General features: G+C 34.4%; 7 protein-coding genes and 1 long non-coding RNA gene across 9 annotated transcripts; 5 read left to right on the top strand and 3 right to left on the bottom strand.

Annotated features, from left to right (window-relative positions):
* LOC106447782 (notchless protein homolog) lies at positions 1–2,930 on the top strand. The gene is made up of 8 exons (XM_048762907.1): positions 1–891; positions 975–1,056; positions 1,162–1,251; positions 1,319–1,444; positions 1,519–2,314; positions 2,393–2,447; positions 2,523–2,579; positions 2,665–2,930. Exons 1-8 carry the CDS (start codon positions 760–762, stop codon positions 2,746–2,748), a joined length of 1,422 nt encoding a protein of 473 aa, XP_048618864.1. The 5' UTR covers positions 1–759; the 3' UTR covers positions 2,749–2,930.
* Positions 2,931–3,043: 113 nt separating this feature from the next.
* On the bottom strand, positions 3,044–4,977 carry LOC125590027. The gene is made up of 2 exons (XM_048762908.1): positions 3,479–4,977; positions 3,044–3,394 (listed from the first exon to the last, which is right to left on the bottom strand). Exons 1-2 carry the CDS (start codon positions 3,544–3,546, stop codon positions 3,313–3,315), a joined length of 150 nt encoding a protein of 49 aa, XP_048618865.1. The 5' UTR covers positions 3,547–4,977; the 3' UTR covers positions 3,044–3,312.
* Positions 4,978–5,286: 309 nt separating this feature from the next.
* LOC106440258 (ankyrin repeat-containing protein BDA1-like) lies at positions 5,287–9,377 on the bottom strand. 2 transcript variants are annotated; one of them, XM_048762906.1, is made up of 3 exons: positions 8,723–9,377; positions 8,493–8,644; positions 5,287–6,177 (listed from the first exon to the last, which is right to left on the bottom strand). In XM_048762906.1, the coding sequence occupies exons 1-3, from the start codon at positions 9,087–9,089 to the stop codon at positions 5,548–5,550; spliced, it is 1,149 nt and encodes a 382-aa protein (XP_048618863.1). In that variant the 5' UTR covers positions 9,090–9,377; the 3' UTR covers positions 5,287–5,547. The 2 variants fall into 2 exon arrangements, with proteins under 2 accessions (XP_048618863.1, XP_048618862.1); XM_048762905.1 differs by having other exon boundaries at positions 8,493–9,371.
* Positions 8,879–12,217, top strand: LOC125590026. Its single transcript, XR_007326248.1, has 5 exons — positions 8,879–9,180; positions 9,799–10,507; positions 10,643–10,702; positions 10,832–10,891; positions 11,014–12,217. It is a non-coding gene; the product is annotated as an uncharacterized LOC125590026 (long non-coding RNA).
* A 1,071-nt stretch (positions 12,218–13,288) lies between these two features.
* On the top strand, positions 13,289–14,367 carry LOC125590652 (pentatricopeptide repeat-containing protein At1g10270-like). Its single transcript, XM_048764311.1, has 2 exons — positions 13,289–13,423; positions 13,477–14,367. The coding sequence occupies exons 1-2, from the start codon at positions 13,289–13,291 to the stop codon at positions 14,365–14,367; spliced, it is 1,026 nt and encodes a 341-aa protein (XP_048620268.1).
* Positions 14,368–14,669: 302 nt separating this feature from the next.
* Positions 14,670–19,253, bottom strand: LOC106433644 (cationic amino acid transporter 6, chloroplastic-like). Its single transcript, XM_048762904.1, has 5 exons — positions 18,805–19,253; positions 17,225–17,447; positions 16,351–16,684; positions 15,600–15,828; positions 14,670–15,383 (listed from the first exon to the last, which is right to left on the bottom strand). Exons 1-5 carry the CDS (start codon positions 19,154–19,156, stop codon positions 14,782–14,784), a joined length of 1,740 nt encoding a protein of 579 aa, XP_048618861.1. The 5' UTR covers positions 19,157–19,253; the 3' UTR covers positions 14,670–14,781.
* A 2,642-nt stretch (positions 19,254–21,895) lies between these two features.
* On the top strand, positions 21,896–23,926 carry LOC106350777. The gene is made up of 4 exons (XM_048762902.1): positions 21,896–22,149; positions 22,334–22,446; positions 22,543–22,972; positions 23,129–23,926. The coding sequence occupies exons 1-4, from the start codon at positions 21,896–21,898 to the stop codon at positions 23,373–23,375; spliced, it is 1,044 nt and encodes a 347-aa protein (XP_048618859.1). The 3' UTR covers positions 23,376–23,926.
* Positions 23,927–24,010: 84 nt separating this feature from the next.
* LOC111205768 lies at positions 24,011–27,112 on the top strand. The gene has a single exon (XM_048762903.1). It carries the CDS (start codon positions 24,253–24,255, stop codon positions 24,964–24,966), a length of 714 nt encoding a protein of 237 aa, XP_048618860.1. The 5' UTR covers positions 24,011–24,252; the 3' UTR covers positions 24,967–27,112.
* Positions 27,113–28,000: the final 888 nt, after the last annotated feature.

The following is a 28,000-nucleotide window of genomic DNA, read 5'->3' as shown; positions in this document are numbered from 1 at the left end:
ATTATATTATATGGCTTCCCCCAGCCGTGTCGCTTCCAAACTTGATAGAAGGTTGGTCGACTTCAAGTAGTTGTGCATGGACATAACGGTTTACAGGGAAACCATCTACCATCTTGCGAATAGCTTTTCTTCATCAAGTAGTTATGCCTATTCTCTTTTTAGTGTGTTATGTAATCCTAAATCTATTTAGCACAACTGCACAATGAAGTTGGTTTTATGGAACCACGAAAGTAAAGGAATGGAAAGAGAAAGTTGCTCTCGCTTTGTGCATTATATCTTTAAGAATATATTTTATTTGTGTATAATAAAATATTTTTGTAAATGATAGTGATAGGTTTTTAAATTTGGGCATATTTAATTAATGAATAATTTTGATTATATGTCTCAAACCTATAATGTTATTAATGAAAATTAAAATTGTTTTAGAAAGGTATGGGAATTTTAGATAAATTTAAGTTTTTATCAAAAAAAACAAAAAAATGATTCTAGTAGAATAGTATAGATATAAAGGATAAAAAAAATTAGAAATATATGGGCATTTTAGATAAAATTAAGTTTTTTCATCAAACAACAAAAAATTAAGAATGATTCCCTAGGTAAATCAATTTATAAAATTGTAAAATGGGCCATGGGCTCGATGCCCAATTCTAATTTACTCATCACCACGTATAAATTGATCACACGAATGACTACGGACAGGACCAGTGAGATAGGGTTTTAGGGTAAGTCATTTTGTTCTTGCCTCCTACCGAAGATACCATGGAGTTGGCGATGACCGTGATGTGTCGGTTAGTAGACGCCGAAGGAATACCTTTAGGTGACCCTATGTATATCCCTCAGCGAGCAGGGAAGTTGCAGCTTACCGAGCTAGCTAATAAATTTCTCAACAATGTATGATTCTTTTTTTTAGGTATTCTTTCAACTTTTAAATAGTGGCCCTGTTTCATGGATTTTGGGTATTGTTTATATTCCAGGAGGAGAAGTTGCCCTACGCTTTCTATGTATCAGGGGAGGAACTTCGTGTGCCCGTAGGAACTTACATAGAGGATAGAAGTGGTAACATATCTGTTGGTTATATTCTTTTTGGGATAATAATAATAATAATAATAATAATAATAATAATAATAATAATAATATGTCTGGCAAATTGTGTGCATGCAGTGTCCATGGAGGAGATTTTGACGATAGTGTATCGACAAGAAGCTGTTTTCCGAACTCGCCCAGTTAGCCGTATTTCTGCTAGCATTCCTGGTATGTCGAAAGTTAATCCTCTTTAGTTCAACTTATTTTTGGCTGACTGTGTTCTTCAATATATTAGGTCACAGGGACTCTGTCTTGTGTGTTTCTTTCAGTCCTGACGGTACACAGTTAGCAAGTGGCTCGGGTGATACTACTGTCCGGCTGTGGGATCTCTACACTCAAACTCCAATGTTTACATGCATAGGTTCGAAAAAGAATTTTTTTTGTTCTTTCTCGACGCCTCCTGTTTCCTAATATATGTACCCTCTTTACTTTCAGGGCACACGAACTGGGTTCTGTCAGTTGCATGGTCTCCAGATGGTAAGCACCTTGTTAGTGGTGATCTAGCTGGTAATATCTGTTGCTGGATACCAGAAACCGGAAAGCTAGATGGCAGCCCCCTTAGAGGCCACAAGAAATGGATTACTAGCATCTCGTGGGAGCCTGCCCACCTTACCTACCCGTGCCGTCGGTTTGTAACTTCCAGCAAAGATGAGGACGCAAGGATATGGGACATCACACTTAAAAAATCTGTAACTTGCCTCAGTGGGCATACACGTGGCGTGACCTGTGTCAAATGGGGTGGAGATGGTATCATATATACGGGTTCTCAAGACTGTACGATAAAGATGTGGCAAGTTTCTCCCGAGGGCCTTCCATGTTTGAAAGCGCAATTAAAGAAGCATGGGCATTGGGTGAACTCCCTTGCATTGAGCACAGATTATGTTCTCCGGACAGGAGCCTTTGACCACACTGGAAAACAATATTCCTCCTCGCCTGAAGAAGTTAGAAAGGCTGCCCTCAAAAGATACGACCAAGCAAAGGGAGAGTATGGCGAAAGATTGGTTTCAGGTTCTGATGACTTCACCATGATTCTTTGGGATCAGTCTGTTAGCGATCAACCTAAACAGCATTTGTTCGGTCACCAGCAGCTTGTAAACCAAGTCTGCTTCTCACCTAATGGCCAGTGGATTGCCAGTGCGTCGTTTGATAAATCTGTCAGGATATGGGATGGTATCACTGGGGCCTTTATTACAACTTTGCGAGGCCATCTTGGACCTGTTTATCAAATCAGGTTGGGTTTTTTTTTTCTTCCTGAGCATTTTTTCCTCTTGTAGTCGCTAAATTTTATTAATTACCTTTGCCACTGCAGTTGGTCCCCTGACAGTAGAATGCTTTTAAGTGGTAGCAAAGACTCTACTCTTAAGGTAAATCTTTGTTTGTCCTAATTAATCACGCACAAATCTGGAGGTACTCCTCGATTCTAAACTTCAGTTGCACAGATATGGGATATTGGACTGAGACAGTTAAAGCAAGATCTTCCTGGTCATGCCGATGAGGTATTTATTCACACTTTGGAAGTTGATGTTTACTGCTTAGAAAATGCCAATAGCCTTGATGTTTTTTTTTTGTATGTGTCGATAGGTTTATGCAGTGGACTGGAGTCCAGATGGTGAGAGAGTAGTCTCCGGTGGTAAAGATAAATCTCTGAAACTATGGGTTGGTTGAAGATAGAGCAGCTGGAGCTACCAGCGTTAGCTATTAGTTTCACTTTCCACCGACTCTATTTGATGTTTGTTTCAGAACATTTTGTTATTATCATAGTTAAGTTATAATTTTATATTTATTTACTAACAAGTATAATGTGGGTAGACAACTCTAAAGGCTACCCATATCAAACATGATATAACCATTCAGAATCAATAGCAGCTTGTGTGATCCTCCAACAACCCTCCTTAGCCGGCACTGTGTGTAACCTAGTATAAAATCGGCGTGAGAGGACGTAGTAAGTGACGTACGGGGTCACGTGCCATGTCTCATTTTTCATTTTATTTAAGCAAGGTTAATCAATGACAATGACCCCTATATATCTAATTAATATAGCGAAACAATTTATATGCCCCCTGTTAAATACAGTTCTAGATCCAACCCAGTTGATCCGACTTAAATAATTCAATGGCAATGTTAGCGATTATGAGATATATTATGTTACTCCTTGGCAGTGAAAATAATGTACATCGTCAACATTTCATATAAAAAAGTGTATGGGAGAAGTGTTGCAACATCCCATCCTTAGTATATCGAGGCTAGAAAATTTCTTCGATCAAACCACAGCTCTTTTCTGGCTGATTCTCTACCGAACATGAATCCATACCTATGCGAGTTAACAAAAGACAGTACGGACACTAAATAGACGAAATGGAAAAGACGAGAGCTAGAGATGAAAGCAATCACTCACCAGCAAGAGACGGCGGAGAATACGCCGGAGATTGCCACCGTTTGGATCAACGAGAAGGATGTCTGCATCTTTTCGGTTAGTTTTCAGTATTTTCCGGTCACTGAGGTTTAATTGCGGGAGAGTCTAATGGGCCTGGGCCAATATTTGAGAACGGGCCTATTTTAACTTGTTGATGTAGTAGGCTGTAAAGGAAGGCAGTTGGCGACTGCAGATGCCAGAGTTAGCTGAAAAGTTAAAGATGCAAATGCCTGCACTGCCATGTAAAAAGAAAGAATGATTTTGATTTCTTAGGTCCGATTGATGATTTTGTGTATGAATTGTTATGGCAGCACTGATAGTAAATTCACGAGGCTTAGAGCTAGAAAGAGAACCATAACCACAATTTCCAAGATCATATGCATATGTTGTTGGTCCAGTTTTACTTCTACTTGAACCTTGTCATAGACCATATATGTATAATCTTCTTTCACTTCATTATAAGTTCTCTTGTTGTGCTATGTCAACTTTATCTACATCTAAGATTTTCATGTCAGTTTAAATTTTAATGTTATTCAATTCACTAATTTTCTAATTCTATGAAATATTTGCGTTGCTGACAAAAAATAATTACATTATTCAATTTTGTTGGATTTCATGGTAATTGTATTTGAAAAATAAAATAAAAAAATTGTATTATGAATTGTGAAAACCCCAATTCTTAAAATTCAAACTAGGAATTAAAGAGAATTTTATATTATTTATTTATTAGATATGTACGTCAAAGTTATTGATACAATAGATATAGAAATGTAATGTTTGTTATCAGTCAAACAAATATATTATCATTTTGATGAAATGAAAAATATACTTCTCAATTTTCAGCACATTCTTATCAAATTCGAAAAGATATGGATCGAAGTAAGGTGATCGAATCCTTATTTGGCATTCAAAAGAAAAGTCTTTCAGTATATGCTCCACAGCTTGTGAAGAAATTCAATTCTTATCAAAGGTTGTTATTCTTCATGTCTCATAAATTATCAAAAGGGATTGACAAAAGATACTTTGCAGTGTTTTTAGTGTGCCTTGTAGGGAAAGAAAGGGACATACCACTGAAGATTGTTAGTTGGAGGTTGAAGAAGTCACCAAAGTTGTGAAAGAATAGGTAAGAACTCTGGTTCTGCATATTTGGATGACGTGTGTAAGTATTTTACCCCATTTTTTTCTTTCTCCAACAAAATTGAATATAACCATATTTTATTTGTATGACATTAAAAATGGTAGAACCTCCCGAGTTGCCATATCATAAATGACGGTTTGTTTGCCACCTGAAATGCAAAATAATAAAAAGGTGATCTCTAGATAGGTGGATGGATCAATGATTAAAATCAATGCATGCTATTATTATGAGAAATTCCCTAGAATAAAAATTCAAATTTTGAAAAAAAAATCGAATTGAAAAAAAATTCAAAAAATTTCTTTTTATTATTTATTTAAATAGTATTTATTTTATATATCTATAAAGCAAATGTATAAAGGTTTATATTTTATTTTTTGGTCATTTTTAATGTGTTTTTTGAGCAATTTTTTTAAGAATCCTTTGAACGATTTGCCCTATATTATATTATAAAAATATATTATTTTTTTATTATTATATATAAAATGCTCAACTAAGCAATTGATAATAGAATAGAGTAGTATTGTCGCATTTCATTTAAAAAACTGTTTAATTTGTGTAAATATACTAGTATATTTGTTTTAATTTGAGACCTATAAAACTGGAGGTCTTAGGCAAATGTGTTTCAGTATGCTTTACCCAGAGCCAGCCCAACAGACATTAAATGATTGAACATAGAACAAGTAATTCGGAGTATAACCAAACAAAGAGTTCAAATACTTGGAAAACAAACCAGAGACACACATTTGAAAACTGACTTCGGATGATAGAGTTCACACACATTTGAGCGCGTCAACGCTTTAGCACTATAGCTCCTGAACTGAGCTGAAATACCTTGCCGGAAAGTCCACTCCTTGCCGGCGACGTTTATTGGAAATGAATGCCATGAAATAACGTAATAATAAAGTTCCCGTAATCACTGGTATGCGAACCACACGAGGGCTAATGCGATATTCCCGAATGATCCATCTAAATGCGGGAATGTATATCTGTACGATGCATAATTAGCCATTCCTAGAGCCGCTGTTGAACCATATAGTACCATCCACATGGGAAGTCCAATTATGAGGACCATAATCACATATAGAGAAGAGAAGAAGGCAACTCCGTTTAAGATATAAAAAAACAAGGCAAGGTTGAAAGACATTGTCATCTGCCCAGCTGTGTGACCATCATTAGGGGAGTCATCTTCCCAATAACCGCCAGGAGGACTAAGACCGGCCTGGTATGTGGCTGTTACTATCAGTACAGCCACCACTAGTATCGCATTACGGAAATCGGTTGATTCTCGAGACCCGTGTTTGGTCTTGCTCAAATTGTTCAGACCCAAGAGCTTGTTTTTCCCCTCAATGGTCGATGGTTCTCTGCTTAAATATCCCGCAAGACTCATCGAGGGGCCAAAAAGTAGTCTTTCTTTAGCACTGCGGAAAAGCGTAGTTGCTTTGGGGAAAATAGGAGACTTGTCAGTTTCGAGTATGTCCATTGCCGTCTTACCATCCAAGTTCTTGGCTTTTACGTTAACGGTATTACGTAGCAACTTCATTACCTGAAAGTTGAGTGCATACCTTATTAGAATCTCAAACATTGATTCCAATATGAGACTTGATCAAATATTGTAAGCTCGCAAGTGACACAACACTTCCAAAGAGACTTTGGACAAGAAGATAACCACCAGTTCCAGCCTCTAGAAAAATACAGTTTGGCATAGGAACCAAAAAGCTTGCTTACTTTTAACATACCTATTTTAGATGAATTTAATCTTGGAAGTTGGTTAATCATAAGAAAAATTTATATAGGATACAACTTAATAGAAAAAGGAAACACTTACACAAATATGAAAAAGAAAAATTCAAAAACCAATTTTTTGACAACAACTTCAAAACATATCAAAACTCTTAGAATATGAAGAATAAGAAAGAAAAGAATGAAGAGGAAAAAAATAAAAAAAATGAAGAGCAAAATCTAATACTTACATTCCTATCCAAATTTGATAAAGAATAAAAATATTCTATATATTATTCCTTATATATAAAAAATGTTAAGAAATTATAAATAACAAATATTTTTTTTGTAAATGGTGTATTGTAAGGAATGACAAAGAATTCACTATTTCCACTGATTCTTTCGGTTACAATTTAGACCCTTAATGTTAAATATTTTGATCATAGTCGCGTATAAGAGACAAGAGCAAGATCATAACCATTTTCATAGAGCAGCAGAAGATGTCTAACGAGTAACGACCAACAGTGCATGTTTTAAAGTAGGTTACTAAATCTTGATCCGCGCAACCGCACGGATGTTTGATTTCAATTTTATAAACGTAGAAATCTTGTTTTTACGTCATTAGTAGCAAATATCTTTAACATTAACCATATTTTAAAATGTTTATATAATTTTTTCAAACACAATAACGTAATATATTTGGAGTTGTTATGCTATGGAAAATCTAACTTGATTTCGTGTATTAAGATTGTTATAAACTAAAATATGAAAACAAAATGAGGATTTTATGGTATTTTAAGATAGTGATTTATTTCTATAGAATAATCAATATTTTTATGGAATATCGCATTATTTCACGGGTATTTTTATATAAAGGGATAAAAAGTTTGGAGTTGTTACGGGAAATATAAATTGATGTTTTATCTCATTTCCTTAATTTAAAATATGAGATCAAAAAGTTTGAAGTTTTCATTTGGGTATATATATAAATCGTCTTGTGTACAAATAAGAATATGTTAAATATAGGTATGGACACATTTATCCGGAACCGAACTAAACCAAATTGAACCAAAAAGCGGTTTGCTTTGGATTTGGATCTTACCAATTAATCGAACGATCTTAAATTTCTATAACCAAAGAACCGGATCGAACCAAGAATCAAATAAGTACCCAAATTTCTATAATATAATTTACATACTTATAAATGTTAACTAAATTTATTTTTAAAATATTCAGATAATTTAAAAATACTATTAATAAACCAAAATACAAAAAATCAAATTTCCAGAAGAATTTTTATCTGATTTTTTTTAAAAAAACAATTCCTTTATCTGAAAACTTAAAATAGTCTAAATTATCGAAAATTTATTTCTGAAAATACAAAAAAATCTGATATCTAATTCAAAAGTCTAATTTTTTTGAATTTTTAACCCGGATTAGCCATTAAAAACCGGAACAAAATGAGATTCGAAATTTTCTCAGATATTAGCCGGTTCTTATCTTTTTTTTTTTTTGGTAAAATCCGGTTCTTTTCTTTATTACCCAGACTGAATCAAAAACCAAAAAGACCGAACCAAATTTTCTAAATACTTGAACGGATCATAAGTCTTTAGAATTTTTTTTTTTAAACCGAAGAACCAAATTGGAATCGAAACTGAGAATCAAATGTCCACAGCTAGTTAAATCGCTCCCAAAGTTACATTGAACCTGGTTGTTCAGATGATGAACAAAGAGTTAATTATTTACATGGTTATACTTGTTTATAAACATATATAATTGTTTATACTTGGTTTATATGTTTATAGTTGTTTAATTATTTAAGAATGTGGTAAACTGTTCCCACTATTACGGTGAACCGATTTGGTCAGACTTTAATAAATAATTAATGAATTATTTAAATATTTAAATATAGTTTGGTGGTTAAGGCCTTAACGGGGAAAGAAATTTTATTTGGTATAATAATAGGATGTTTCTTGGTTAATGATAATAATTAAGTGATATGTTTAAACTTAATGACTTTCTAGTAATAGTCCATTTTAAAATATCACACATGAAAGAAGTCATGAAATTCTATTTTAATAGAATAGATATCATATTTGTATCAAAAAGGAGACGCTTAATAATCAGAGAGACATCTACCTCAGTTTGATTCATGGATGCAGCAATATGAAAAACTGTGTTACCATCTTCATCTTTCCAATCCAAGATTTCCTCTCTGTTCACTCTCCGAACCCATCCTAAAAGAACCTTGAATGCCATAAACTGCTGGCTCTTCACAGCAACGTGCACAGCTGTCTCACACTTAATGGTCAGATCTTCTACTGAAGATGGGCAAGCAAACAAGAATTCACTCAACAACTCTTCATTACCTAACTGGGCCACATAATGCAAAGGAGTAATTCTTCCTCTTCCCTTGATGCTGACTAAGCTGCTGTCCATTGCCAAAAACCCTCTCACCATTCGGATATGGTTGTTTTGAAGTGCTAAGTGCATCGGGCTGAAACCTGAGACGTTTAGCTTCAAAGCAAGTGACGGTTTAAGGTTCATTAACTCCATGGCGAAATGAGTTTGCCCTTTTTCAGCTGCAATGTGTAATGGCGTCTCACAAAAAGACACATTATCAAAATGTTCCAAAATATTTGGATATTCTGCTATCAGCTCGTAGAGTCCCTCAATATCCCCATCTTGAGCCTCCATATCGAGTCTCTCATAGATGTCAACAATTTGAAACGCCATATCAGTTACTCTGTTCAAACTCCTTTCTGCCTCTGGAGAATTTCCTTTGGCTCCTGCAACAAAGGCTTAAGTATAAACTTCAAAGTCTCCGGTAAGTCTAGGCGTGTTATAAGGACATTGAATTTTCCTAATTTTCCTGGCCACTCATTTCCCATATTATATCTACCTAATAAAGAGCGCTCGCATCTCTTTCTGGATATATGGATTAGGGAACTTTGAATAAGAGCGCTCGCATTTTAGCATATTGCAAAAATTTATTAATTTATTTTCCATTATAATTGTTGAAACTATCAATCAAGAATCGCCAACAGAATTTCTTACTACTAAGAAAATGACAAAAATATATAGGGAAGAAGCAAGATAAAGTTCTTTACATTTTTACCAAAAAAAAAAAAAAAAGATAAAGACTGTTCACAAGAAATAATTTCTTAATAAAATTTGAGATATTCATTTAAGAAATTTCTTAATAAAATTTGAGATTTTAATTTAAGCAGGGGAAAATTACATGGAAACTTTCAAAAATAGCATTTACATACACTTTAATTTAAATATTTATAAATTATTTGACTCGGTCAGATACTTGCCAAAATTAAGTATTTATCTATAAAATACTAGATTACTTACAAATATTTGAAAGCAAAATATATGTAACAAGTATTTTTGATAAATAACAAATATTTTTTTTGATAAATAAGAAGTATTTTTTTAGTGTGCATCAAGTGACGGGAAGGTACTTGGATGTCAATCCTCCCCCTCTCCTTGCTCTGTAAAGAGGTGTGGATTTGCTCAACATTGGAGATCTAAACTTGATTCAAATCCAGGGTCTCAAAAACAGTGTTCAGACACTCATCAACACTATCGATGCAAGACTTGTCCCTGCAGATGTTTGATGTTTCCTTCGGACCTTGTAATAAAAGAAAAATGACTTTTTTCTAAGATCTGTTGAGGTTACTTTTGTAATGGCTCATATAAATCTTTATTTATGTTTTCAATTGAATTATTTTTTCTTGAATCCAATATCACTTCCTTAATTTTACTATTAAATGAAGTAGAGGAACATGATAAGTTAGATGAGCCAAGCACCCACCAAGAGCATGACTTATGGCCGGTGAATATTGATGCATTTGGCTGCCATGCAGAAAAGAGATAATGAGTGGCATATAGGGATGAAGGATGACTTTAACTCTTTCCCAAAGGTAACGGCATTCGTGGTTGTCTCACATGTATAGAGAACAGTAAGAGTTTAGTTTAGACAACGTTTTTGTTTCGAGATTTTGTATGATATACTTAATAACTAATTCAACATGCTCGCACGTTGAAATTTTGTTTCTGCGGATGTTTTAGAGACTTAAATTTTCCATGTTTCAGAGCTTTGATTGGAAAGTTTCACAAGTTTCTAGAGTTCACAACTATTCTCGGTAAGAATCATTAAGTTTTATTTTTGTTGTGATTCTGAGAATCGTGAATGGTAATAAGTAAATTTTGGATATGAATCCATATTATATCACCTTAGAAACATGATTCATTATAAAATAATATCTCCTTTGTCTCAGCGTTTTGATCAGAAACATTTCAGGAGACTCGAAACTTTCAAAAGCTCAATGCTCTAATTGGTAAGACATAATTGTATTACTTTGTGATTCTGAGAATTTCTAATGGTGATAAGTAAATATGGAGATGAATTCATATCTTATCATCTGAGAAACATGATTCATTATAAAATAATCTCTCCTTTGTCTCAGCGCTTTGATCAGAAACATTTCAGGAGACTCAGAACTTTCAAAAGCTCAACGCTCTGATCGGTAAGACATAATTGTATTACTTTGTGATTCTGAGAATCTCTAATGGTGATAAGTATATTTGGGTGCATATATATCATCTGAGAAACATGACTCATGATAAAATAATCTCTCCTTTGTCTCAGCGCTTTAATCAGAAACATTTCAGGATATTCAGAACTTTCAAAAGCTCAACCCTCTAAGCGGTAAGACATAATTGTATGTGATTCTGATGATCTCTAATGGTGATAAGTAGATTTGGATGCATATGTATCATCTGAGAACATGATTCATGATAAAATTGTATCCCCTCTGTCCCAGCGCTTTGATCAGAAACATTTTAGTAGCTTCAGAACTTTCAAAAGCTCAACACTCTAATTGGTAAGACAGAATTGTGTTACTTTGATTGAATTAGAAAGATTATTTGAATTGAATTTATAAACAAGTATGACTTTTCCAACTCATGGCTTTGATTGGAAACGTTTTACAAGTTTCCAGAGTTCACAGCTATTCTCGTTAAGGACCTTTAAGTTTTGTTTTGAGCAATTTCCGTTGTGATTCTATTATGAGTTTAGGATAATTACCAAACTGTTTTGGATATATCCAAATTTGGTTAGGATAGTTTCATGAATACCTGAAACTGTGAAATTCTTCAATGAGTGCTATTACTCCAACAAGGCAGGTTTGGGAGTATGGAATGCCTTTATAATAAGTTTAGCCCACGCTCAAGAGCTCACCATGTTTGAGAATGTACCTAAACCTTTAACTGTGTTTGAGGATATGCCTAGTACGATGGTGAAGACTCATGCGATGTATTGGAATGCAATGGTCGCTTGTTCTCAAGCTGGAGAAACTAGATAGCTCAATATCTTCTTGGTAAAAGTCTTCAAGTTTCTAGCTGTTGAGCCATCGATTGAGATCACATTATGCTATATAGATGGTTTGGCAAGAAATGGGCAGGTTAAAAAGGATTTTACTGAGGTGAAATGTATGATCTACAAATCCAACCAGGAGATCGTTGTGAGCATCTTTGCCGTTACAGAATGCACCCAAATGCACCCAACACCTGTTATCTTCGCTAATGAGGTTTTGAGCTATGTTGAATCACATGGAGTTGTTTTCTACATTGACAAATCAACATATAGGCAACTTGCCGAAGATGGTGCTACCTTAAATCTGAATGCAAGATTAATAAGTGAAGGAGTAAAGGATCGTCAGCCATAGAGAGTCACATGCATTGAAAAAAAAATTGTGAACAAATATTGTCTTTTTTGTTTTTGTGAACAAAATTGTTTGATTTTGTTGTTTCCTTTTGATATGATTGTTATGTTAAAAGTGGGCTCAACCTAACATGATTAACCCTAATCCTATATCAAAGTAAAAGTTAACTTATGTAAACCCCACCAACTATGTAAACCTAAACTATGTTTTTCTATTCAATTTCACAAATCTACTTAAATATATTACTTGCGATTAACTAACTCCTTAAAAGATCCCTGGATTTCCTGTAATCTGCAATAAATTGCATAATCTGGGATTCGAATCCCAGACCTGGGTGTAAAAACCTTTAAACCTTAACCAATAGGCTACAGTACTTCCACAATTAAATGTGGGTTTATATCGCTGGTGGGGTTTAAAGAAGCCAACCCAAATTTTTAACCCCAGACATTTGATACAAGGCTAAAATGTGTCTAAACATTATAAGCCCATGAATTGATAGGGTTAAGTTTTAGCCCATTGAATTTACTTTATACTATTTTTATACAATACTTAACTATATATATTAAAATTTGTTCGGTTATATTTTTTCATCAACTTGCATAATCAAGTTTTCACGTCAAAACAACAAAACTTAGTTTTTATTTCACAAAACAGCAAAACAAATATTTCTGCAAAAAAAACAAACAAGTCTTTCTACAAAATCGAGTTTTCTTGCCAAAACCGTAAAATCGAATTATCTTGCCAAAAGCTCAAAATCAATTTTTCCTGCCAAAATTGCAAAATCGAGTTTTTCGCCAAAACGACAAAATTGAGTTTTCTGCCAAAACCAGAGAAAACCTAATTCAGTTTTCCATCAAAACCACAAGATTGAGTTTTGCTGCTAAAACTGCAAAATCAAGTTTTTCCGTCAAAATTGTGAAATCATGTTTTTCCGCCAAAATCGAAAAAACAAGTTTTTTTACTTTCCCGCCAAAAGTCAAGCTTTCACGGCAAAAAAAAAAAATAATTTTTCCATCAAAACAAATTTTCCGCCAAAACAAACAAAAATGAATTTTCTATAAAATCGGATTTTGCCGACAAAATCACAAAATTATGTTTTCTACCAAAATCGCAAAACTAATTTTTTTGGCAAAAACTGCAAAATCTTGTTTTTTCTTGACGTCAAGCAGCAGCTGCACCAATGTTCGCTGTCCATTATCGATGCTTGGTCATCGAGTCCACTTCCTGATCAACGAAGTTTCTGACCTCGACAGTGCAGCCAATCACGCTCGTTTAGCTGTGAGGAAGAGGTTGAACCCCGAAAAGGCCCTCTTTACCTGCAATGCAATGCTGCTGGTCGGTCAGGCGACGCCTTTGATCTGTTCGATTTTTATTTCAACGAGTCCAAGATTAAGCCTGACATCGCTGCCTGCAATCTCATCATCAAATCCCACTGCGAGGAAGGCCGCCTTGACAACGCTCTTCGACTGTACAACCACCTCTTGCGCCACCCTCCTTCCCCGAACCACAAGACATACGACCTTTTGACCAAAGCCCTGGTCGATGCAGGAATGATGGACCAGGCTCTGGAACTTTTGTTGAGAGGAAGGGCTGAGTTATTCAATTTCCAACAGCCAGGCATGTACATGAACCTCATTGGTGGCTTCTTGCAACAAGGGAATCTTGACATGGCGTATCAGCTCGGGGACGACTTTAAGACGTGTTCCATACGCAACAAAATCACAGTACTGAACTCAGTATTCGTAGAGTATTTGTTCAAGCAAGGCAATGATGAGAAGGCTATGGAGCTGTACAGGAACTCTTTAAACAACGACGGCTTCACAGCAAACGGACACGTGGGCCATCCTTATTTGGAAGTGTTGCTCAAGTACGGCAAGAAAACCCAAGCCTGGGCATTATTCGAATATATGCTTGACAATTACGACGAATGCATTGGGTTAGGCGACGAGACTGTTAATTTGATGCTGAACGAGTGTATCAAGGAGGGGAAGTTTAGCGATGCAGTCAACATCTTGGCCAAGTCCAAGGCAAAATTAAAATACTTTCCTGTGGGAGCTTACAGGAACCTTATTACAAAGTTGTGTCATAATGCGAGGTTGTCCGAGGCTGAGAGTGTGTTTGATGAATGGTTGAAACAAGAATTTACGAAACCAGATGATGCAACTTACACATCATTGATTCATGCATATATTAAGGCTGAAAGAGTTGAGGATGCCATTGAAACAGTAAACCAGTTGATGGCTGCTAAACTCCGCAGGGTTACTAACATGTGTCTCTAATTACTTTCTTTTGCTTTTTTATTGATTCTTTTATCGGTTTCATTAATTATGTAGTTAAGACTTTGATCAGTTTGTGGAAAAGCGAAATATAATAAAACCATTTTCAATTATGCATTCCAGATAATTATATATTTCAGGTGGGAGGAGGTCAAATGAAGCCTGTGTTCAGAAAGAAATTAACATACAAAATCATAGTGAAGGAGTTAAAAGTTTTAAAAGTTTTGTTTTCCTCATTTGTAACCAAATAAATAACTAAAGAGGAATGGTAATAAAGATTTTGATGTTTATGGGAAGATCATAAATCACTTGAAATCATTTGAATTGTTTCGTAAATCCACATAAATTTCGCGTCAACTATATCGATTTTCTTAACTCAACACACGGAAAAAAAACTAATAATCTAAATATACACTTTTAAGGAATTGCCATTTGAACGTTGTCCAACTTATCCGGTTGCACCCTCGTGCTAGTCACATGAATTTCAACAACATCTACTCTACCCATCTCTTCCGCCTCATAAGTCCTATGAACGCCATACAGCACATAGAACATCGTTACAAGGCACGTCCAAATCGCAAACCTCTGAAACGACAGCGTTTTCAGTGTTGTCGTTAGAAAAACGTTAAGGAACACTGAAGCTGCTGCCGGCCACGGCATGAACGGTACCGACCATTTGGAGGGACAGGATGGTGTCAGAAGATTCTTATTAGTCGTAGACGAGATCGACCACGTGTGGTATTGGAAAAGCGCAGTTACCGCTATTGTGATCACGATAAATAGCGTCAGGCCCCACCACGGTTTGTTTAGTTTCCACCAGAGGGAGAACGCTAGCGAGAAAAAAGAGAGGAGGGCAAGGAACGAGAGTGTGCGAAAGGGTGCGTTTTGGCCTGTTAAGGTGTATTTGCGATAGATAAGAGCGTTTGCGACTAGGTAGAAAACACAGAGTGTTCCGAGTGAAATCAGCTCCATCACTATTTCTAGATCGGTGAATAACGCAATTGTTGCTGTGCATATACCTGAAATCACACACGCATTATAAAAACTATAGTGTTAAATGGAATATTAAGATTTTATAGTTATTTACATTAGTTATATATTTTCACAATGTTACGATAAATATACTTATTTTTACTATTTTATATTAATGTATGTAATGAGTCTACATTTCATAGTGGTATCAATCAAACTCATCATAGTTTTTAAAGTTAAGGAATTGGTTAAAATGATATTACCGAGAAAGAGTGTAGCGTTCAAGGGAGTTCCTGTAGAAGGATGAACCTTGGCGAGCCATGAAGGGACCAGTCTGGCTCTTCCGATCACACAGAGATATCTCGCTTGCCCTAACATCGCCACCAAAAGCGATGCCACGATTCCTAGACTGGCACCTGCACCAACCACGTTCCCTGCCCAACCCCACCCGATCCTCCGAAAAGCAACCGCGTACGACGCGCTCTTTGATATCTACAACATTATTTTTCATGTTAAAGGATTAGGTTAACACTTGTTTTTCATGATAACTGATGTCAATGACAAACGTTTTTTTTTTCTCTTTCAAGAGTCAGTGGGTTATTGGAGTAATGTTTAATTTGTACCAAATGATGTTTTTTTTTTTTTTTTGACAACAACCAAATGATGTTAATTAAAGAAAAATTAAAATTAGTTACATATTTTCAGTCAAAATAAGCAAAATAAAATTTTGAAGTTGATGCCCATATTCCTTTAGAAACTAAATACATTTAATATAATATATATTCATTAAACAATTTATACAAGCCAACAAATTTTCCTACGTATCAAAGATTCAAAATATTGGTAAAAGAAATTATCTGTCTCCAAAATAACTTAATTAGCTAATTCGTGCATGTTATCACATTCAGAAATGGATGTGAAGTTATTAGAAAAATCTTCTTTTTTTTTAATTGAATGAAAAATTAATTATTAAAAAAATCTTCACAAAATAAGTTTAGAATTTAGACATTATACCTCATTGTACGGAACCATGACGCAGAGTACGAGAGACATGAGGCAATAGAGGACGGAGACGACGGAGACGGAGCCAATGATTCCGACGGGGAGACTGAAGGAAGGGTTTTGGATCTCTTCAGCAAGAGTGGAAACGGTGTCGTACCCGATGTAGCTGAAGTACACGACGGCAGCTCCGTTAACCACTCCGCGAGCACCGTAGGGAGTAAGGCCTCGAGGCTCCACCAGCGCCTTGACTCCGTCACCGTGACAGAATCCGGCGATTATTACAAACCCGAAGAATATTACGTGGAACACCGTCATCACTAGGTTCAGCATGGAGCTTTCCTTCGTGCTAAGATAATTTTTTTTTAAAACAATCAATTTGTATTATTAAGTTATATGTATCATAAAAAAACAAGAGCATCAAAGATTGGTATGGTATAGAAAACTAGTAGAAATTTAATGAATATCTCAGTAATCAAAAAGATAGGAGGGAATACCGGCTAGAAATTCTGATGACCTATGTTTATTTCTAAGTGGTTCAAATTTAATTTTCTTTAAAATATTAAAACTTAATGAAGTAATTTAATAGTATTAAAATATTCAAATTAATTAGTTAATAATTTATTTGAAGAACAAGAGTTTTTGATGCTTGCAAAAAAATTAACCTATTTCCCATTTCCGAAACTAATCTTAACACCATTGTTGGTCAAAAGATGAGTCTCCGGGAACTGCTGAAATATTTAACAATTATTTGAAAATATTTTATGAAAACTTACGTGGATGATTTAGTTACTTTTCCTTGGTTAATATAAGTACCTACGTCTTGCACAAAAATTATGCTCGTACCTATGACAAAGGCAAAGAGTGAGGAGAAGAACAAGTACCGTACCTATGACAAAGGCAAAGAGTGAGGAGAAGAACAAGTACGACCGCAGGAAAATCAAGTTCATTGTAACCTTTCGCGAGACCAATTACTTTAACTCTCCAAGCGTTTGGATCAGAAACGCCAATCGCAGTACACATATACTCCGTAAAGCTTCTAGCAACCGCCGCGTTGGACAAAACATACTCCAATAGTATGTTGACTCCTCCAAAATACCCGATGAACTCACCTGGCCCAAGTGTATAGATATATTTATTAAAGTTCTTAGGCTATCCAATTAGACCATGATTAACGCTGAAACCCAAATGGGTTTTTTAATTTTTTTTTGTCTGAATTAAAAAAAAAAAAATTAACCAATCGCGGGCCACTACGTGTCAGTGGAGCCTGCAAACAGTGCAAAAAACCAGTCAACAGCGATCCTTATTCTGGCTTTTCTGCAACCCGTTTTTTTTCTTTTTGTGGCCTCCCCCTTAAAAACCCATTAAAAACTATTTTCTCTCCTCCGATAATTCTGCCCTTAGGGCATCTTCATTAGTGAACCCTATGGAAGGGGTTCACAAAGTATTTTTTATTATTTTTTTTTCTGTTTGATTTTTGTTTTAAAAAAAAATTAATTAATCAGACCAATCGCGGGCCGCCACGTGCCGTGGGACCCGCGTTACAGTGATGACCCGGGTTCAGTGCAGTGACCCTGCAGGAGACAGGTTCATGCAGATGCCCTTAGAAGTCTCTCAAAAAGAGTCTCATCTCAAAAATAATAATATTTTAATAAGTTATTTTTTATTTTAATTTTTAAATGTGAAAATCTTTCAAATGATGTGTGTTTTAAACTTCCGAGAGACATCCTTATAATTATATTTTTGGTCTCAACATGGATGCCTTTATCCTCAATATAAATATATACTCTTTTTCAAGAAAATTAAAAACGGCTTACTCTTAAATGTAAAATGGAAAACGTAAAAATACATTTTCCTTCAAAATAAGTAATTTTGCATTTGAGCGAGGAACTACTATATTAAATATTAACAAAAAGAAAACCATAAATATAAAAAATAAAAGGAAAAGTGAACTCTTGAAGGGTCAGTACTTTTCTTCTGACAAAGATAGCGTATGAGGATGAACAGAAAGGAATCTCGAATTCATGTACATATTCTCTAGATCTCTCTGACTGCGACAGCTGACAACTACTAGTATTATTTACGTGCCTTTTTCTTTTCATAAAAATAATAATCTTTGTATAAGTAAAAAATGTGTTGGGAAAACAAACAAAAAAACCTCACCAAATGATGCAAATTTAAAAACAAAAGAACAAAATTTCATTAAAAATTAGCCTCTACGTACTTAACAGGATATTAATTAAACTTGAACACTGCGTTATTTACCAAATTATTATTTATTAGGTTAAAAAAACTATTTAAAAGGAAAAAAAATCTTAGCTACTTCAAAGTTGAAACCAAAATAAAGTAACTTAACTTACCATGTTTCTAGTTTTTTTTTTTTGCTTTTTAACGCCTTAGTCTTAAATTTTTTTTATTATAAACCAAAACATCAAAAAAAGAGAACGAAACAAGCAAATGTTTGTGTACCGAAAGTGACTCGGAGATAACTAAAAGCTCCACCAGCGACAGGGACGTTAACTGAGAACTCGGTGTAGCAGAGTGAGGACAAAACTGCCGAGAAACCAGCGATCATGTAGGAAATGAATACTGCCGGGCCAGAGATGTCACGTGCGACGGGTCCGGTGGTCACGAAGACACCGACTCCGAGCATTCCGCCGACGCCGAGAGAGACGAGGTCGAACCACCGGAGCTTGCGCTTCATGTCGGCGCCTGAACGGAGTCGGACTTGGTTGACCTCTTGGTCGGGAGTCCACGTGGCGAGCATCCTGGACTTGAGCCTGTGTGGTGTTTGTGAGAGGCTGTGAAAGTACTTTGACATCCTCTGTACTTTGCTCTCTCGTTCGTATGATCGTAGAAAAGTAAGGTCGTTTGTTTAGCTTGACGACCGGGTATATATATAATAGAACCTACAAGGAAGATTAGTATGGATTTTGATTTAAATCTTCTTATTATATAACTTTTTCATGTCCTAGTCCATTACTTTGTAAGAGATTCTAGTTATTATCAGCATAATATACATGATCGGTATTTCCCGTTAGCTTACACATTATTTTAGTTGGCTTTTCTTGTTGCTCAAAAGAAAATTGGCCTTTTCTAATGAATTTTGACGGACTAGTACATCGAGTTTCATCAACGTTTGCATTTAAATGTGGTGGCCAGCTAGGAACAAAATAATCATCTTTTCGTTTCTAATAAAAACGTTAGAAAAAAAATCACTAGATGAGTGCTCTGTGTTTCTTCATGCATAATTTCATAGCATTTAAAAAAAAAAAATTCATAGCATTTTCGGTTTATCCCTATGAATTTAACTATTTGAGTTTAAATAAATGAAATAGTAAATTAATAATTAAGTATAAAATTAAGTATATTAGGTGTCGTAATTTTTAATATGTACACAAATTTAACCCACTAATAACATGATTATTGGGAGGTTCTTATGGTGAGGTTCTTAGTGGAATATAAGAACTCGTCTCTTAACTTTTAACTAAAAAAACTAAGAACCGGTTTTTAAATAAGAGTTTTAAGAGACGGTTCTTATCGTTTTTAGTTAAAAGTTAGAGACGGATTCTTATATTCCGCTAAAAATCTCACCTTAAGAACTTTCTAATAATCATGCTCTAACTTCGTTGGAGCTTTTTTACTCGGAATTAAATTTTGGCGAATTTTAAATAAAACTATAGAAAATAGGATAAATAGACACGTTTATAGGACGCCAAAACTGATCGTGATCATTGTGATTCGGAAAAATCTATGTGGGTGTGTACTGCCGACCTTATTATAAGCTTTATTGATGAAGTACTTGTATGTCCTTTTTCGCTAGTTACATACAGTGAAGTGAAGCTACTACCGTCCTACCTTAAACCACTGGTGCAACAACACGTCAACACTTGATAGTAAAATTACCCTTTTACCTTATTTGTTAAACCACCAAGCACATGCATCTGCAGCCTTTCGTAGTTCGAATGACCAAATTCTCGTATTACGAATTTATCATGATGATGAATGTACTTGAGGAAAATCTGTCTTACTCCTTTTGTATTCTTTACGAAGCATATAGTTATAAATAATAATAACCCCAACTTAAATATTTGTTTGAAAGCATCGTTGAACTCAGGCTGAGAATGAAGAGCTTAAAAAACAGTGGGAGATACGCAGGTGGGGGCCGCCCGCTTTTTTTATCTATTCACAAACAAAATTTGCAAAGATAAAAATGATAGGTGAAACACAAGTGGTCCAATATTATTTTGTTTTTTAGCCAAATAGATGGAAGAACCATCATTATCTGATAAAAGGAGTGGGTTGAGTGGAGCATAGCATGAGTTTATTCACACGATTCAAGATTCAAGATATAACAAAAAATAATATTTTTTTTCTATAAATACACTGCTCTAATACATGTAACATTTGCATATCATACAAAAAATAGTCTTTACTTCTATCGCTAGAGTTCTATCACCGCAAAGCTTATTGCGTAAAGTCTCTTCTCCAAAGATCAAAGATCATAAGGTTTATCCTCCAAAGTTTATGAGGTATATATTCATATTATATTATTTATGTGTACTTGTAATTAGTTATATTTATAGAAAAGAACATTAGTTGCATATTTATTGGTAGCAAAGTTTTACAGTAATATATATAATTTAAAATAGAAATAATTAAGTAAGTTAATTATAATTATATGATAAAAGACTATTAAGGTTTATTCATTACTACATTGCTAGTGTAATATACTCAACCATATAATAACATTAGATTTTATATTTTATGGTGATTCTTGTTTAAAATTTGTTATAAATTTATTTATAGTTGTGTTACGTATAGAATCTAAGCATTTCAAAATAATGAATTAACGAGATTCAATTAACAAAATCTGATTTGTACATATTAATAAAAAGAACTAATAAAAATGATTGTCTTAAACGTTAGGCCATTTATTTTCTTTTTGGAAATTTGTTTTACAATTTCCCTCAACATAGTTGTAATAACATAGTAACTATTATATTTAAATCAATTAAAACTGTTGTCCAAAATAAAAGCAATTAAAATCTGACTTTATAATCTGACCATTAAAGATCAATTTTTTAAAGAAATTTAAAATATTATATTGTCAATAAAATTTCAAAATACACGTGAAGAAATGATAGTTTTTAGTTTTGATTTAAAAATTATATGTACGAATGATTCATAGTAATGTTAGTATAATAACTTTTTATTTTAATTTAGTTAAGTCAATAACTAAATTAAATATATTAAATATTAAAGTAAATATATGATTATAAATTTATGTAAATAATGTAAAACCTAAATTTATTTAAATTGTGTGTAGTTATGTCGTCATCCAATCGTAGGCAAAGTTTAAATTCTTCAAGACAAGCAAACATCAATCTTCCTAGTGAAACATCAGCTCGAGTAAAATATTTGTTTTTATTTATAACATATTTGTGTTATAGTTGAATAAAAATAGTCAATTTATGAAAATTTGTAGAACGGAGCAAACTTCAAATGGACTTCTAGCAGTATTTTCAGATTGCTTGAGCTATATGATCAAGCTGCTGATATGAATAACTATCGTATAAAGGATCCCACGCCTTTTGGTAAACAATTTATGGTTGAACAATTTAACAAAGAGTTCCAGTTAGATATAACTTATAAGTTTTTCAAAGAAAAACTTGATACCATTAAAAAAAAGTACAAGAAATACAAAGAGCTTCTAAGTTCAACGGGTATATCGGTTGATCCCATTACATCTGAAATCGATGCTTCTGAATCATGGTGGAAAGATCGTGAAGTAAGTTCAAAATTTATTTCACAGTTGAAATATATAATTGATTAATGTATAAACATAGTCTAAAATATATGTCTTCTAATTTTATTAATAGGCATGTAAGATTGTCCATGCATTTAGACGAAAACCACCACATGGATGGGATATTATGGAACGTCGTTTCAGATTATATAATGTTCAATCTCAATCTCAATCTCTATATTCGGCCAGCCAAAGAAGAGAAGAAATGAGGAATGAAGAAACAAATGAAGATATGTTGTATGAAGACACGAATGGTGGTGAAATGTCAGACGATCAAGATCCAGAAACACAACACAACGAAGAAATCTATCGTGTTAACATTGACGATGAAACCCGTCCATCAAATGAGTTCATTCGTGCACAACCACGTCAAAGCTCTGTGACGGTGGATCCCATTCAAATTCCTGGTTCAAGAGTCCAACAAAGAGGCAGAGCAAGACGAGGAAGTACTTTACAAAGACCATCGGTCAAATCAGTTTTACAAGGGAGTGGTTCACGAGGAAGTAAGAAAAAACAATCATTTGAAACCACCCTAACAGATACAATGGCTGGATTTAGGGAGTTCCAACGCCAAAGCTTACAACAGTTACGTCCAAATTCCTTTGACCAAGATGATTACAATGATTTTGATGTGGCTGTGAAGATATTTGAATCGATGGGACTTCCAAATGACACCAAATTTTACTGGGCGTGCATCAACGAATTCAGGGAAGATACATTCTGGCGTAAGTATTTTATTGATAGAGCTGAAAACACTTTTGAAGAAAAGGTTCAGTTCTTACAAGCTTTAAGTGGATTTACACGTGATGATCAGTACATGGGGAAGCGATTAAGCTCTGGTAAACCTTTTGGGAGTCCAATTTCTGGTGGCGTTCATTCAGGTAGTCCATCTTCTGGAGGTAATAATTCATGGGGGCAAACAGTAAATGGACAATGGGGTCAACAACCACGTGCTCCGCAATGGGGTACACCACCATCTTCTCATCAATGGGGTACACCTCCAGCTGCTCAACAGTGGGGTACACCACCAGCTGCTCAACAATGGGGTGCACCACCAAGTATGCAACAATGGGGTACACCTCCAACTTCTCATCAATGGGGTACACCACCAACTTCTAATCAATGGGGTACAACATCGAATGCTCAACAATGGAGTTCACCATCGGTGGCTCCACAATGGGGTACAACTTCAACTACTCAACCATGGAATTCTCCACCAGTGGCTCCATAATGGGGTTCATCATCAAATGATCAACAATGGAGTTCACCTCCAAATAACGTGCAGTATGGATTTTCACTTGAAACTCAGACCAAAAGTACAAGAACTGATGAAGAAAGAGTTGCAACTGAAACATCACCTAGAAACATATCGCGCACACGTAAATCAGGGGTATTGTTCAATATTTGGGGCACCCAACGGGGGCCTAATTTAAATGAAACCCATCAAACTGATTCAGAAGATAAAGCTTAATACAATATTTTATGATTCTAGTAATATAGATGTCTTCTTTTTATTTGAGTTTTTGTAATATCATTTACTTATGTGTAATCCAATAATGTCATTTACTTTCATATTCATCTAATTTTTTTTAATGAAATTTAGGTTTTTCGTATATGCCAACTACGGTCCCAAGGAGTTCAGTTTCTAAATTACGAAGAAAGAGTTGAGTTGTGGAATTTGGAGAATGAACAATTTAAAGAGTTAATTATTCAACCGGCATTGAGTTACTACAATAGACATTTTGTAAGAGGACCAGCCCAAACTGATAATGGATTAGGGTGGAAAAATATTTGGCATCGATTACAAAAAGATCATGACGCTTGTCTTCAATTACTGCGAATGTCACTTGATTGCTTTAGAACATTGTGTCATCAACTGGAAGCAACTTATGGATTACAACCAACACTGAATGTAAGCATTGAAGAGAGTGTAGCTATGTTTCTACGTATATGTGGGCACAATGAAGTTCAGCGAGATGTTGGATTACGATTTGGTCGAACTCAAGAAACCGTGAAGAGGAAATTTTTTGATAGCAACAGAGTTACTTGCTTGTGACTATATCCACACTCCAACACGGCAAGAACTCCATAGGATTCCCGAAAGACTTATGGATGGAAAATATTGGCCATTTTTTAGTGGATTTGTTGGAGCGATGGACGGGGTTCATGTGTGTGCGAAGGTCAAGCCAGAGTTACAAGGAATGTATTGGAATCGACATGATAGAACATCATTTAATATCATGGCCATTTGTGATATAAATATGTTGTTTACATATGTTTGGAATGGAGCCCCAGAATCTTGTCATGATACATCAGTTCTTACGATGGCGCAAAACTATGATCCTGAATTTCCGTTACCACCACCGGATAAGTATTATGTTGTTGACTCTGGCTATCCAAATAAACAAGGTTTTCTTGCTCCATATAGATCTTCACGAAACATGGTCGTTCGATATCATATGTCACAATTTGAAAATGCTCCTCCTCCTCGGAACAAGCAGGAATTTTTTAATCGTTGGCATGCATCTCTGCGTTCGGTTATTGAAAGGACATTTGGAGTTTGGAAAAAGAAATGGAGGATTCTTTGTGATTTTCCAAGATATAATATTGAAGTGCAAAAAAGAGTGGTATTGGCTACAATGGGTCTGCATAATTTTATTAGAATTTCGAATTTTGTGGATGATGATTTTGCAGAAATAATGGGACAAACACATATTGGAAACACCGAAGCAGAGATTGATACAAATGAGATGAAAACACCAGATATAGCTAACGGGGATTTGATGAATAATATCAGAGAACAAATTGCAAATTTACTATGAGCAAATAAAAATACTATGTGATATGTTTTACAAATGTTGTATTTAAATTTATGTTATTTTTTTATAATATATTATGTATTTGTTGCATTAATTTTTTTAATAAAAGACAATATCTGAAAATTAAATAAAATTTTTTACATTTCAAATTATAATTTGAACCACCTTTTATCCGCTTTCACCATTCAAACAAATATTTTAAACCATTAGATCCGCTTGATCCGCTCTTGTTCCGCTAGATCCGCTAGATCCACTCTCGTTCTACTAAATCCGCTAGATCCGCTAGATCCGCAACGCTTGATCCGTTTTTTTCATTCGGAGCCTCAGAGGCGGATCCATGTGTATTAATGGTGGGTCAGCTGACATCCTTTAAATAATAAAAGTCCAATTTGTTATAAAAAAACTGTTAAGAGTCGATAGTTCTATTGGTAAAATCTTCAAAACTAACACCCATAAATTCGGATTCGACACCACATGACATCCATTTTACTTGTTTTTTGCTATTTAAAGCTCATTAACATTTTTTGACCCATGTTAAAAAGAATTCTGGATCCGCCACTGGTTAAACATCAGTCTGCATATATAAAATATTTATCCAGTATGCATCCAGTGAACACAAAATACATGAAACTTATAATATTCAAAAATATGTATAGAATTCAATCATATTGGAGCTAATGGAGTCAGTTCTGTAACGAAAAGATATTCTGTTTCTAAATAGTTTATCCATTTATCTTTCTTTCTTTTTTCGTAAAATGTTAAATTTATTATACCAAATTTTGATTTTTGATAGATTTTACGAGAGATAACTAGTAGCAGATTTACATAAATTAAACTAAACAAACGATGCAAAACACAACAACTTTAACTAAGACCGAAATTGAATGACTAGAGACGGAAACCAACGAGATGAGCTCGAACCAGGGAATATGGAAAGGACCGCAAAGGACGAGCCGGTTGCCACGAGACCGAGAGAAAAACGCCTTCAAATCTTGATGCTACGAGTCTTACAGCTTCTGAAACACCAGCAGAACACAAACCACTCCAAGAATCACGAGCACAAGCTCACTAACCCAACTGACCTTCTACCGCTGGTGCATTTATCTTCATGACCATTATGATGCCTGCTGTTTATTCTACTATCCATACACATCACCTGCATGGTTAAAACATATTTGTGGATGTGCTATATCAAATTTTGAATGTGCAAGACATATTTTCCTCCACTTACAAAAGCAATCATATGCCTTAATAGATAGTGATTATCGTTTGAGTAACGTTGTTAAAAAGTATTAAGAAAAATAATAATTAAGAGTATTAGTTCTAAAAAAAAGGAATATTGCTAATAATTTCTTTTTGTTAAAAAGAATATTGCTAACGACCCTACATTCCTATGTCAATTAATTAAGTGGAAATTTAGTGGATCACTCGTTAACTATCAACCCATTGCGGTTAATGGAATAAAAAGAGCTCTATCCCACTGGTTAATATACTAATGGAACATTAGTATACAAGACTTCAGACTAGTCTATTATTCTTGCATACGACCATTTCTTCTCTACTATTTAATATTCTCCTAAATGATCTGCTACATGTTCTTTATTTGCCATCATTTGATCATTCTTCTTAGCTAAAGTTTTTCCTTGTGCTTTCTCAGTTTAACTTTAGATCATTTTGGGATATAAATTTTCATACCGGTTGGGAAATTGAGTTACTATAAGGTGTCTCTTATCTTAGACAAATCACTAAGTGTGTCGTGTCGTTTAGCTTATACGAAAAATTAAATGTAGTATCATATCAAGTGTAGTATTTGTTTACTACGCATTCAGTTGCAACGGAAGCAGGAGTATGGCTAGGGAATTTTTTAATAAAGCTCAATCTCTTCGTACTTTAAGATGATCTTATCACGAAGATAGTTTTTCCTCATAGATTCTAGTTTGGTCTTTATAGAAATTTACATATAACAGTAGTCGATTAGCATAAATCCAGATCTTGATAGTGCGTGTGTGTATCTAATGCAGCAACCAATATTATCATGGAGAATGTTAATTCTATAAATGTCTTAAATCTCCGTGTTCCCGTAAGTATATATTTCTAAATTTAAAATTGTCTAGTTAAAAATAATCATGCCTTCAGTAAAAAAAAATATTCTATACGCACAAATGACATCAAAATTAAAGGACTTCTTATTTTATCCTAAAACATTTGTGCCATACGCTAAATTATGTCTATTTTATTCGCCTAAAATATTTAATTCACTACGATTTTGAAGATGGACACGCATCAGTAATGATCCTGTTTGCATTTTCCAAAACTATAAACAATACTTCTGAGTTCTCTGACAATCCAGCCATTCTTTACAATCTTTATAGAAGAATCGTTACAATGAATGGTGTATATATAATATATTGATGGCTCTGCTTTTTTACATTTGATTATTAGAGCGGTTCATGAGTAGTTGTGAGTATGTTTCACAAAACTGTATATTAATAAACAAATTAAAGCAAGAGAAAGTGAAATTCTTGTTATGCATTTTTTTTGCTTAAATTTGGTGCAAGCATTTCTGTTTGCATAGGACATTACAATTGCTATATATGCGGTTCTTTATTACTATTTGCCAGTGCAATATATTTATTTTATGTCAGGTACCGGACTTTGAAGAACAAATAACAACATTTGTATATATCAAGATAAACTTTATGCACACTTTAAGAATTTACCATTCCAAACTCTTTTAAAGGCAATAAAGCAATATGTAAATATATATATATACACATAACTCTATATAGATAAATATGTTATGAAATGTAAAGTATGTAACAGAGTGGGCTACCGCCATGTCTCTGTGGAGCATATATTGTGGTTTATGAAGTAAATGAAGGTCAAGTCTCCGTTTAACCTAATTAAATGGGTCATACCACCTGGAAATATTTCTTATTAGTCTTAATTATATACGAAAAAGCTATGTTAACAAACCTGGAGATGTTCTTGAATATATTCTTAAGATTAAAAGTGTCATGTCATCGACGTGTAAAGT

The sequence above is a fragment of the Brassica napus genome, chromosome C7 (assembly GCF_020379485.1).
Source record: "Brassica napus cultivar Da-Ae chromosome C7, Da-Ae, whole genome shotgun sequence".
In the NCBI taxonomy this organism is placed as follows: Eukaryota; Viridiplantae; Streptophyta; class Magnoliopsida; order Brassicales; family Brassicaceae; genus Brassica; species Brassica napus.
This window is presented reverse-complemented; position numbering and strand designations above follow the sequence as displayed.

Excerpts from the sequence above, each read along its gene's own strand:
- LOC106440258 (XM_048762905.1), bottom strand. The coding sequence starts at position 9,089 with ATGGCGTTTCAAATTGTTGACATCTATGAGAGACTCGATATGGAGGCT. Across the intron at positions 6,178-8,492 it reads CATCCATGAATCAAACTGAG|GTAATGAAGTTGCTACGTAA; the intron begins GTAGATGTCTCT and ends CTCAACTTTCAG.
- LOC106433644 (XM_048762904.1), bottom strand. The coding sequence starts at position 19,156 with ATGTCAAAGTACTTTCACAGCCTCTCACAAACACCACACAGGCTCAAG. Across the intron at positions 16,685-17,224 it reads ACTCTTTGCCTTTGTCATAG|CACGAAGGAAAGCTCCATGC; the intron begins GTACGGTACTTG and ends AAATTATCTTAG. Across the intron at positions 15,384-15,599 it reads GAACGCTACACTCTTTCTCG|GTATATGCACAGCAACAATT; the intron begins GTAATATCATTT and ends GTGTGATTTCAG.
- LOC111205768 (XM_048762903.1), top strand. The coding sequence starts at position 24,253 with ATGGATGGAAAATATTGGCCATTTTTTAGTGGATTTGTTGGAGCGATG.
- LOC106447782 (XM_048762907.1), top strand. The coding sequence starts at position 760 with ATGGAGTTGGCGATGACCGTGATGTGTCGGTTAGTAGACGCCGAAGGA. Across the intron at positions 1,252-1,318 it reads TATTTCTGCTAGCATTCCTG|GTCACAGGGACTCTGTCTTG; the intron begins GTATGTCGAAAG and ends TCAATATATTAG. Across the intron at positions 1,445-1,518 it reads TCCAATGTTTACATGCATAG|GGCACACGAACTGGGTTCTG; the intron begins GTTCGAAAAAGA and ends CTTTACTTTCAG.
- LOC106350777 (XM_048762902.1), top strand. The coding sequence starts at position 21,896 with ATGAATAACTATCGTATAAAGGATCCCACGCCTTTTGGTAAACAATTT. Across the intron at positions 22,150-22,333 it reads AGTTCAAAATTTATTTCACA|CCAAAGAAGAGAAGAAATGA; the intron begins GTTGAAATATAT and ends ATATTCGGCCAG. Across the intron at positions 22,447-22,542 it reads AGAAACACAACACAACGAAG|AAATTCCTGGTTCAAGAGTC; the intron begins AAATCTATCGTG and ends TGGATCCCATTC.
- LOC125590027 (XM_048762908.1), bottom strand. The coding sequence starts at position 3,546 with ATGCAGACATCCTTCTCGTTGATCCAAACGGTGGCAATCTCCGGCGTA. Across the intron at positions 3,395-3,478 it reads TTCTCCGCCGTCTCTTGCTG|GTATGGATTCATGTTCGGTA; the intron begins GTGAGTGATTGC and ends TAACTCGCATAG.
- LOC125590652 (XM_048764311.1), top strand. The coding sequence starts at position 13,289 with ATGCTTGGTCATCGAGTCCACTTCCTGATCAACGAAGTTTCTGACCTC. Across the intron at positions 13,424-13,476 it reads CCTGCAATGCAATGCTGCTG|ATTAAGCCTGACATCGCTGC; the intron begins GTCGGTCAGGCG and ends AACGAGTCCAAG.